Source organism: Morone saxatilis, unplaced genomic scaffold (genome assembly GCF_004916995.1).
Source record: "Morone saxatilis isolate NCDOM2014 unplaced genomic scaffold, NCSU_SB_2.0 Contig2, whole genome shotgun sequence".
NCBI lineage: Eukaryota > Metazoa > Chordata > Actinopteri > Moronidae > Morone > Morone saxatilis.
In genome coordinates this window covers 22,424,058-22,435,037 of record NW_023339762.1, presented here as the reverse complement: position 1 = coordinate 22,435,037, position 10,980 = coordinate 22,424,058, and the positions used below count along the sequence as shown (strand labels likewise).

At 41.0% G+C, this 10,980-nt stretch overlaps 1 protein-coding gene across 1 annotated transcript in view; it reads left to right on the top strand.

Annotated features, from left to right (window-relative positions):
* The first annotated feature begins 47 nt into the window (after positions 1 to 47).
* Positions 48 to 10,980, top strand: part of washc4 (WASH complex subunit 4) — a 31,695-nt gene continuing 20,762 nt past the window's right edge. Inside the window, exons 1-31 of the mRNA XM_035665265.1 lie at positions 48 to 206; positions 842 to 981; positions 1,089 to 1,142; positions 1,243 to 1,308; positions 2,381 to 2,426; positions 2,539 to 2,606; positions 2,701 to 2,783; positions 3,175 to 3,217; positions 3,312 to 3,415; positions 4,268 to 4,388; positions 4,515 to 4,638; positions 4,728 to 4,855; positions 4,944 to 5,104; positions 5,185 to 5,311; positions 5,550 to 5,675; positions 5,768 to 5,875; positions 6,112 to 6,258; positions 6,366 to 6,445; positions 6,794 to 6,899; positions 7,450 to 7,566; positions 7,739 to 7,907; positions 8,170 to 8,324; positions 8,433 to 8,507; positions 8,596 to 8,700; positions 8,820 to 8,954; positions 9,395 to 9,503; positions 9,617 to 9,683; positions 9,902 to 9,988; positions 10,241 to 10,388; positions 10,553 to 10,649; positions 10,749 to 10,945. Of these exons, the coding sequence (XP_035521158.1) occupies positions 146 to 206; positions 842 to 981; positions 1,089 to 1,142; positions 1,243 to 1,308; positions 2,381 to 2,426; positions 2,539 to 2,606; positions 2,701 to 2,783; positions 3,175 to 3,217; positions 3,312 to 3,415; positions 4,268 to 4,388; positions 4,515 to 4,638; positions 4,728 to 4,855; positions 4,944 to 5,104; positions 5,185 to 5,311; positions 5,550 to 5,675; positions 5,768 to 5,875; positions 6,112 to 6,258; positions 6,366 to 6,445; positions 6,794 to 6,899; positions 7,450 to 7,566; positions 7,739 to 7,907; positions 8,170 to 8,324; positions 8,433 to 8,507; positions 8,596 to 8,700; positions 8,820 to 8,954; positions 9,395 to 9,503; positions 9,617 to 9,683; positions 9,902 to 9,988; positions 10,241 to 10,388; positions 10,553 to 10,649; positions 10,749 to 10,945 (3,354 nt within the window). The 5' untranslated portion in view covers positions 48 to 145. The remainder of the gene's footprint in view (positions 207 to 841; positions 982 to 1,088; positions 1,143 to 1,242; positions 1,309 to 2,380; positions 2,427 to 2,538; positions 2,607 to 2,700; positions 2,784 to 3,174; positions 3,218 to 3,311; positions 3,416 to 4,267; positions 4,389 to 4,514; positions 4,639 to 4,727; positions 4,856 to 4,943; positions 5,105 to 5,184; positions 5,312 to 5,549; positions 5,676 to 5,767; positions 5,876 to 6,111; positions 6,259 to 6,365; positions 6,446 to 6,793; positions 6,900 to 7,449; positions 7,567 to 7,738; positions 7,908 to 8,169; positions 8,325 to 8,432; positions 8,508 to 8,595; positions 8,701 to 8,819; positions 8,955 to 9,394; positions 9,504 to 9,616; positions 9,684 to 9,901; positions 9,989 to 10,240; positions 10,389 to 10,552; positions 10,650 to 10,748; positions 10,946 to 10,980) is intronic.

The following is a 10,980-nucleotide window of genomic DNA, read 5'->3' as shown; positions in this document are numbered from 1 at the left end:
TGTGTCTATCTATCTATCTATCCTTCTCTTCTGAACTCCATTTCCCATGAGCACTAGCGGCCATTCACAAAATCATGAGACCCATCATGGGATCGTGTCGCTTCACTTTCTAACAGCGGTGTTTTGGGTCACCTATACTGTCCTGATGGCGGTGGAAACGATGGCACATGACTGGGAGTTTGACCGTTTTGACGACGGTTCACAGAGTAAGTACATTATCTACTCCTGACGTGCTAAAGTTAACCTTACATTAGCCTTCAGTGCTAGCCACCGGGGGGGTGGGATCCGTCTATTTGCTGACGCGCAACAACTCCTACTGTTGGTTGCAAAACAAACGCTCGTTAAATCGACACTTTTAAAAAGTATTTCGCTTATTATTTACTTAAATTGAATGTGCAGGGAGTCCGTGCCAGCTGTATTACAAAGAATAACGTCGCTAAATGAAGTGACAGCAAAGTTAGCTGACATTAGTCACCGCCTGCAGTCACACAGCTGATCGGTTTGACAGCTTAATGACATTTTAGTTCATAGTAAAAAGAAAACAGTGTAAATAGCGTACTGTAACACCATGTTTATTTCCATTAAAGCAGACAAAAAGGAGACAATGCTGGTGTTAGTGTGTGTCAGGTCTGCAGTTAATATTCAGTGCTCCTCATAGGACAAAAAGGGATATTTATTTTCTGCATATTTCTGGCAATAAGAATACATACACTCTTTATTTTCCACATTTTAGCTCAAAATAATGTGGTTTGGTGATGTTAGGTGCTAAACTAGCTACAGCAGCATTGGTGTTTACATCAGGCCTGCGGAAGTGTCCCTGAGTAAACTCTCCCCTCTGCAGAAATACACACAGAGGTTCAGCTGAAGAACTACAGCAAGTTTCTGGAGGACTACACCTCCCAGCTGAGGGGTATCGAGGAGGCACTGGATGACTCCATCGGGGATGTGTGGGATTTCAATCTGGACCCCATCGCCCTGAAGGTGAAACACCAAAAAAACTACTGGCTGAGCATGAATCTGAAAAAAGACTGGCACTGTTTTTACACAGTTTAAACTTGTGTAATTTCCTTCCTGATGCTCTCTTACAGCTTCTCCCTTATGAGCAGTCATCCCTATTGGAGTTAATTAAAACAGAAAACAAGGTAAATAAAGACGGAGACTGTAATAATTAACAAATAGCAATTCATTATTAGACTGTAGAAGTTTTTCCTTCTTTGATAAAGACTTTTATTTTGTGTGCAGGTGCTGAACAAAGTCATCACAGTTTATGCTGCTCTGTGTAGTGAAGTGAAGAAGCTCAAGTACGAGGTAAGCACGGTGTAAACAGTGCACTCTGTTGTCCTTTTTTTATCATATAGTCTCTCCTAAAGGTGTAAACAAATACAAGTTGACATTGTGTGTATTGTTGGGGTCTAACAAATGTGATGATTTAATTTCATTCCTCATAAAACATTTGCAAAGATGGCTAGCTTGCAATCCTTCCTGCCTTCGCTCGTGCATTGCTCCATAATATTTTGGTTTATTTATTTATTTCTCTGGGACAGCGCATATTAATAAACATTGCCCCAAATTAATTAATTCATAATATTAGCCCAAAGGATAGTTTCTATCTTTAGTCTCTGGCCACATATAACATTTAGCACCCTGAAATCAGTGTAAAATCAAGACACAAGGTTGAAACAATAATCATAATTTAGGACATGTTGTTACAGTAAAAGCAGAACACAGATGGATATAGATGCCAATTAAAGCAGTGCGAATTATAATTCAATAATACCACTTGTTGAACAGTGCCACGTCATTGGTAGGACTGTGTTTTGTGTCACCTGCTTGCATAGCACTCCACATTACTACTAATAAATATTTCTTTATGTGTCCCATAAACATACTGGTGAGTTTCTTCTGTTTTTATGCCCCTAAACTGTGGAACTCGCTGCCTCTGGGTGTTAGATGGCTCTCTCTCTCTCTCTCTCTCTCTGTGTGTCTTTTTAATAGGAAATTAAATGTCTTTTTAATGTGGCTTTTACTTTGGAGTAATGTTCGTTTTTAGGTTTTATTCTTTGTTATTTATCTGTTTTTATTTATTCTGTTATTTTTATGATATTTTATTGTTTTTGTTGTTTTTTTTGCCTTGTCCAATTTTATTCATGGTTGTTCTTTTTTTTTATGCATTGTTTTAATTTGCTATGTGAAGCACTTTGGGCTGCATGTTTGTCTGAAAGCTACTATATAAATAAAGCTGAGTTAAAACTACTAGAGGTCTAAAACCCCAAAGGGGAACCCTTTTAAGCAACTTCTCTCCACAGATGTTGATGATGTTTGTGTTTTTCTGAGAGGTGCAAACTCTGATTCTGTGCCTTGAATTTATTTTCGCTTGCAGGCAGAAACCAAGTTCTACAATGGCTTAATGTACTATGGAGAGGGAGGTAATCTGGCAGCTATTCCTATTCATTCTTGTTCTAGGTTTACCCTCTGTGATACACAACAATTCTCAATGAATTGATACAAATAAGATGTATATCTGCATTTATGTTACAGTGTCTGACACCAGTGTTGTTGAAGGAGAGTCCCAGATTCAAATGGGCAGATTCATCTCATTCCTTCAGGTAGGTAATGAATCATTTCTGTCATAATCTCGTTTATTGAAATCCAGAAAACACTGATCGTTTCTCTGCTCCTCCTCTCTTTGTCCTTTTATAGGAACTTTCCTGTTTTGTGTCAAGATGTTATGAGGTGGTGGTCAACATTGTTCATCAGCTGGCTGCCCTGTACAACAGCAACAAGTAAGATCCATCAACTGAAGCAAGTTATGTTACACGGTGAATGTACTGGTTTCATAGGATTAGCTTAAATGCCGTGTCAGGATTTAGTGTATTGTGTAGTAACCTTTTTGTATTCATTTACTATCTTTGTGTCATGTTGACAGACACACAGGCTGGTAGTTCTCTCTGTAGAGGCCCAGCTATGTGTTAATGTTAGTTAATCATACCGTCAATTGCAGATCAACTTTTTATCTTGTGGTCCATCAGCCCACAGTGTCAAAAGAGCATTTATGCACCTCAGATTCAGACAAAACAGTAACGTACAGACTCCATTTCTGGTACTAGTTGCGTGTTTTGTTCTGTTACAATACAAAACAAAATGTACAAAAGAATTTCTCCTCTCATTTCTTAGAGGTGCAACAAAAATCATTGAGTCGTCAGGTGTCCATTTCCAGGTAGGTTTTAAGATTTCATTCTTTTTTTGTATGTCTTGAGTCCGTACTCTCTTTTACTCAAAATGTTTCTTTCTGCTTTGCGTTACATCTGCAGGTTGTGTACGAACACCTCGGCGAGTTGTTAGTGGTTCTGCTCACACTCGACGAGATAATGGAAAATCACGGCACACTGAAAGATCACTGGAAGATGTATAAAAGGTTAACACACAAACAGACACACACGACTATTGCAACCAATGACATCAATGAATAATGGATTAATGAATAAGCAAAACAAATGAAGGTGTCAGTAGTATGAATTAAAATGCATCCCAATTACTACTATTTTACAAATCTTTTATTTAAGTATGACATGTTTTTAAAGGCATACAAAGCAGGATTTTCAATTGTGTTTTCTTTGTAAACACACCATTCAAACCAAAGAGCACCTTTGATGAAGCTACATAAAGACAATGGGGCTTTAGCAAGAACAAAGCATTATGTCAGAAATATTAAACATTGTTTTCTGATTGTTTTGTTTTGTTCGGGTACTTTCTAATGCACAAATAAACATGGCCACACCTCCGCACAACCCTGCACAAAGGTGCAATATGTCTGGATTTTGTGTGAATGCAGCTGGAGCGTAGACACCGACACTCAGACCTGCAGCTTGTTACACATCGATGGACATAGACAGAGATGTAAACTGTCACATTTTTATCGAGTCCCACACTCACACCCTGCGCGCTGCCCCAAAACTGATGCCCAGAAACATCCAGGACACAACAAAATAAGAAAATACAGGCAGAGGGCAACGTCTCAGATACAGGCAGTGCTACACGCTTCTAAAGGGTCCTAAGTAATGATTGAGAGAGTTTATGCTCCTATGAGTCTATACTTGGTTTTTAAGGAAAATCCTGCATAGTATGCCTTTAACTTAACTAAAATATATGAAGATTAATTTGATCCAGAAAGCATAGCTAATTTGGTCTTTATAACCATATAGTAGTTTATGCTTTAGAGCGTCTATACAGGCTATTGTCTCTCTCCAACAGTATCCTCTGCTTGTAGGTTGTTGAAATCTGTGCACCATAACCCTGGGAAATTTTCCATTCCTGAAGAGAAGCTGAAACCATTCGAGAAGCTCCTGCTAAAGCTTGAGGGACAGCTGCTGGATGGCATGATACTGCAGGTGACTTAATTTCATTCAGACTTTTATTATGTTGTAGAATTAATTTCCTGAGGTTCAGACTGTAAGCATGGGTCACTTTGGACTACATATCCTTTGAACACCATTAACCTCACAACTGTGTAACAGGCCTGTGTGGAGCAGAGATTCGATGATCCCGGGGAGGGAGTAGCTGTTGCCAAAAACAGTGCCTTTGCAGAGGAGTTCGCCTTCAACATTCGCACCATATTCACCAATGTTGAGTCCAAAATTGGTCAGTTTCTCCTCTCAGGATAAACGGTTTTCACTTGTTAAGACTATTTCCTGCAGCTTTAAAGTGATGTGTGTCTGTATTAATTTCAGGTGAACCCTCAGAGATTGATCAGAGAGATAAATACGCTGGCGTCTGTGGTCTCTTTGTGCTTCACTTTCACATCTTCAGGAGTGTCGACAAAAAGTTCTACAAAGCAGTGCTCGATGTCTGTAAAAAGGTAGTGCATTGTTTTTGGGATGTATTTTTTCCCTAATCTTTCAACAGTGGAAACATCTTGCTTGTGTGTTTGTGCCTCTATCCTCTAGGTCCCCGCTGTCACTCTGACTGCAAACATCATCTGGTTTCCCGACACTTTCCTCACCACTAAGGTTCCAGCTGCAGCTAAACTAATGGATAAGAAGAGCCTGCAGGCCATCAGAGCACAGAGGGACACCTACCTGCAGCAAAGAGCTCAGACGCTAACAAAGTCAGTGGCAGCACAAACTTTATTTTGTCTAAATCAGATTTTTAGATTTCAACATCTAAATGTTGTTCTTGTCCCTTCAGGGATGTCCAGTCCTACTATGTGTTTGTAACTTCCTGGATGATGAAGATGGAGTCCATCTTGTCCAAAGAGCATAAAGGTGACAAGTTGGCGGAAGACCTTAACAGCAGGTGCAATGTGTTTGTACAGGTAAGGACTTGCAGAGATATCCCTTGACAAGGACTACAGAGCAGAACATGAGACTACTAAGACCAGCTCATAACATAGCATTCACATTTTTTCAATCCCCTTTTATATCCAGGCGCAAATGCACTAAAGATGCATTGATTATCCTCAAAAAAAGACGTAAAGGTGTGAACCTTTACATCAACATTCGTCCTTTAACCTCTTCACTAACAGTTCCCTCTGTGTTTTCTGTTCCCCACAGGGCATCCTGTATGCATACAGCATCAGCACCATTATCAAAACCACCATGAACATGTACATGTCGATGCAGCGGCCCATGACCAAGACCTCTGTCAAAGCTCTGTGTCGACTGGTTGAGTTGCTCAAGGTGTGTGTGTGTGTGTGTGTGTGTCCCTTTGTGAGTGTTTCCATGCTTTTCACCAGTGCAAGGTCAAGTCATAAATCTCCCTCTCTCTTCAGGCTGTGGAACACACATTTCACAGGCGGTCCATGGTTGTAGCCGACTCCGTTTCTCACATCACCCAGCAGCTGCAGTCACAGGCCCTCAACTCTATCGGCATCGCCAAGGTAAATACAAACACACAAATAATAAATCACATTATCGGCACTTACAGGGGAAGGTTTGAGATAAGTGACATGTTTATGTTTGTCTAATTAAAAGTCTTACTTCATTTTATTATTATTTTTTATTTATTTAACCAGGAATTCCCTTGAAAAGTTACATATCTTATTCGAGGGAGACCTGGCCTAGAATGTTTTTGTTTTATTATTAATTATTTATGTGACACTTTTTCTCCCTGAAGAAAAGGGTGATCTCTGACAAGAAGTACAGCGAGCAGCGGCTGGATGTGCTGTCATCTTTGGTGCTGGCAGAAAATGCTCTGAGTGGACCCAGCACAAAGGAGCGACGCCTAGTGGTGTCTCTGGCACTGTGTGTCGGGACTCAGCTGGTATGTCGAGAGTTAAGTTGGCTGATGATTGGATACAGACACTTCTGTTTACTTTTGTATTTAATTTGATTCCTAGCTTGGCATTGAAAGCTCTTTCTGTCTTGTAGAAAACTTTCAAAGATGAGGAGCTGCTTCCCCTGCAGCTTGTGCTGAAGAAGCTGGATCTGATTAGTGAGCTGAGCGAAAGGTAGGAAACAAAATTTCGAGTACAAAACTTCTAGTCAGTGCATGATGCAATGTGTTTTTGCTCTGTCTGCCAAGAGATGGCAGAGTGCCTAACCCTCCAGGCAGTGAAGAAAACTTCCATACGTTACTGCTTGGTGTGGAGCCAGTGTGACAGACAGCTTTCAACATCTTGTCTAATAAAAACCCAGTGGTGTGCTGTGATGTCAGTCCTTATAGTCAGAAATCTCTGAGAACAGGCGAAAACCAGTATTTCTGGCACACAAACTTAACTTAACTGGGTATAACTTCTTGGCACAAATCCTTGTATTCATGTTCATGTAAGTAATTTGATGTTACCTTTATTTCCCAGGGTAAAGCTGCAGTGTGACTGTAGTTTTCTTTACTGGCACCGAGCTGTGTTTCCGATCTACCTAGATGATGTCTACGACAACGCTGTGGACGCAGCACGAATACATGTAAGCAGACTGTAACCAAGGGTCACAGAGGGCTTCTTTTATGTTGATTTAGCTTGCTCATTTAAGGGGGCTATTTTATTTATATTTACTCATTAATTTAAACGACCAGTGTGTAAGATTTAGTGGCATTTAGTGGTGTAGTTCTCGTTGAGATTCTCAACTCGTTTCACCCTCCCTTTCCAAGCGCAAGGGAGAAACTACAAGGGCCACAAAATGTGCCAAAAACACAAACGGCCCCATCTAGAGCCAGTTTTTGGTTTGACTGTTCTGGGCGGACTCCATGGAAGGCAACCCGCAGAGTCTGTAGATAAAATGGCTCTTTCTAAAGTAACAAAAACACAACAATTCTTATGAATCTTTGAATTATCTTGAATTTCGGCCAATAGATTCTCCTAAATGTTACACACTGGACCTTTTTAGGAGAACCTACAATGAATTTTTGAAGTTGGGATTTTACTGCTTTACCACAATACTCTTCTTACTTTTAGAAACTGTTGTCTCTTTGTTTATAATTTGGTTCTAATTGTTACCTGTTTTTTTGCCTGAGCAGTACATGTTTAGTGCGCTGAGGGACAGTGTGCCCTCCATGTTGCACGCCAAACACATGGAGTCATGTGACCAGCTGCTGGAGAGCTACGACAAGGAGATCATGGAGGTGTTCAACGAGGTGAGAACAGATGAAATAAAGCTGCCAAATGAAATGGAGGTTTTAGGAGATAACGTGAGAAGCATAGAGTTTGATGTACAAGTGTCAACGTTTAATCCTGTTGTGCAAATCAAACAGATTACATCACATCCTGAACACTGTTCTCATTATTTCTGGCATCTGACTCTTGCAGCACCTGCTGGACAAGCTGTGTAAGGAGATTGAGAAGGACCTGCGTCTCTCTGTTCACACCCACCTGAAGCTGGACGACAGGAACCCTTTCAAAGTTGGCATGAAGGACCTGGCCCACTTCTTCTCCCTCAAACCAATCCGATTCTTCAACCGCTTCCTTCATATCAAAGGTGCTGACAAACTGGGATTTGATTTCTTATCATTGATACAGCTCATTTTTATCATCATCTTAGGCATTTTCTAATAGCATCTACTACAATTACTTGAAGGAAAAAGCTGCAAATTTTAGATGCAGTCTAAAATGTGTAAAGTGAAATTTGGTCATGTCAGTGTAAAAGAAGTGTACTGATGTGTAATGCTGACACCTGCTGAAAAATTATACCCTTACCGAAACTGACATAATTATTTGTCCTGTTTTTCATGTCCCTGCAGCCTATGTGACCCACTACCTGGATAAAACCTTCTACAACCTAACCACTGTCGCTCTGCATGACTGGGCCACCTACAGTGAGATGAGAAACCTCGCCACGCAGCGCTATGGACTTACGATGACTGAGGCTCACCTGCCCAGCCAGACCCTGGAGCAGGTCTGTGTGCTCACAGCTTTACACATTATGACAGAGGGGGAGTTTTTATTTAAAGAAGTAAAGGTGAGAAATGGCTGATTAACTGAATCCCCTGTGTGTTCTCATCAGGGTTTGGACGTTCTGGAGATAATGAGGAACATCCACGTTTTCGTCTCACGCTACCTTTATAACCTCAACAACCAGGTGAGACTTGTTAGCTTCCTTATTCACCTTCTCTGTCTTGAACCAAGCAGTTGTCTGTGCATTATATACAGTTTTTGCTGTACAATAGATCTTCATAGAGAAGGCAAGTAACAACAAGCACTTGAACACCATCAACATCCGTCACATCGCCAACTCCATCCGGACCCACGGCACAGGCATTATGAACACTACGGTGAGTTTGCAGGGACGGCAGTGGTGTGTGTTTCAGTCTTTCAAACATTTGTTCCTTTCCTCTTAGACGTGAGTGTGTGTGTGTGTCTCACCTGTTCTCTCCTCTCTTCTTCTCATCAGGTGAATTTCACCTACCAGTTCCTACGGAAGAAGTTCTACATCTTCAGCCAGTTTATGTATGATGAACACATAAAGTCAAGACTCATCAAAGACATCCGCTTCTTCAGAGAAACAAAGGACCAGTCAGATCAGAAGGTAGGAAAAGGCTCAGTGGCCGGCCATTCATTTTAACACACCAGTTACACAACAAAGCAAAATGGACAGATGGAGAATTTTGCACCTTTTGCAGAAAGTGTTTAGTTGGTCAGATTGGTTGTAACGCCAGTTAAGTCCCAACATGTGAGGGCTGGAAACTAGCCTGAGCCAAAGATGTTAAGCTGAAATTAGCCTGCCAATAAGCATTTTAAGTTTTCAATGTCAATAGACACAGACTTTTAGTAAATCCAGTCCCAGGAACAGAGGATTTTCTAGATTTTCTGTTCTCGGAACTAGTTTAGCCGTCTAATCCTCCCGTAATAACCCCCTGAAAGACAAAAATTTAAAATAAAAATACTGCATTATCATATCACCAGGCACAATAACGTAGTTCCCTTCCAGCTCTTGTTCAGCCGTAGTCGTCCGTGTTTTTGTTGTAGTACCCATTTGAGCGAGCGGAGAAGTTCAACCGTGGCATCAGGAAGTTGGGCATCACTCCTGATGGACAGAGCTACCTGGACCAGTTCAGACAGCTCATCAGCCAGATTGGTGAGAAAAAACACCTTAATGTTGTTGATCTATTTCTTAGCCTATAATCTTAAAGATTCAACTGCAGGTTCAGGCATATATAAACCAACACCAATTTTACTGTTTCCTTTCAGGTAATGCCATGGGCTATGTGCGTATGATCCGTTCTGGAGGCCTCCACTGTTGCAGCAGTGCGATCAGGTAAAAGGAGAGTTGTTCAAGTGCTGGTTATGTTTGTGCTCCCCTGCTATGTTAATATGGCTTTGGCTGAATTAGTCTGAGAAAAGCCTGATTAACTAGATTCATTAATGTTTTTTTTATGTAGTACATATGAGATTAAACCTGATTAAAACTCATGCTCACTGAAGTATTTTCTGTAATATCTCATTAGTATGTTTTTATGTCTGTGACCACTGCAGGTTCGTCCCTGATCTGGAGGACATAGTCAACTTTGAAGAGCTGGTGAAAGAGGAAGGCCTGTCAGAGGAGACACAGAAAGCTGCTGGGTAGAGCATTATAAAAGCATTTAATGTTTCTAAATTATAACTTCAGTCTTTGCCTAGGATCACCCTATTTCTGTCTTTTCTGTAGATTATCATGATAATAATCATGTCATGCACACAAACTGTGCTCCAGTTGTTGTCTATGGTCAAATACTGTAATGTGAAGATATTTTCAGTGTGTTTCCATTTTTAAACCTGCAGAGGGCCCCACAGCTAGAAAAATCCTCATGATTAACTGCTATGTGTCATTTCCAGTGTCCTAGATTCAGTGCTGGGAGATCTGACCAGCAACTCTGCCGAGGGGACTGAGTACTTCAAGATGCTGGTGGCGGTGTTTGCGCCTGAGTTTCGCAGTGCCAAGAATATGCACCTGAGGAACTTCTACATGATTGTACCTCCACTGGTCAGTGTCAAGACTTTTCATTTGTTTCTATCATACAACCAGTCGCGCTTTTTTTCTCTTTCTATTTGTGTTCGGCCACTGTCTCTGCAGTGTTTTAATTTTTCTCGACTGTTCTTCATCGTTGCATGTGTAGCACTTTCAGTAACAACAAATCTCTTCCATAGACGGTGAATTTCGTGGAACACTCCATCGGCTGCAAAGAGAAACTCAACAAGAAGAACAAAAGTGGAGCTGCTTTCACAGATGACGGCTTTGCTATGGGTGAGTGGTGATACATTACACATAACTGAAGTATGTACTGTACAACATCAATTCAATGATCTACACTCTCTTTTACTGCTGTATCTCTTGCTCTCTCAGGTGTGGCATACATTCTGAAGCTGCTGGACCAGTATCTGGAGTTTGACTCTCTGCACTGGTTCCAGGCCGTCAGGGATAAGTACAAGAAGGAGATGAATGCTGTGGTGAAGGAGCAGAACGTCACGTCTACCAGCCAAGATGAAAAATTGCTGCAAACAATGAACCTCACTCAGAAAAGGCTGGATATCTACCTTCAGGTACAGCCTCTATTGTGTGGTTAAAGAAGATGTGT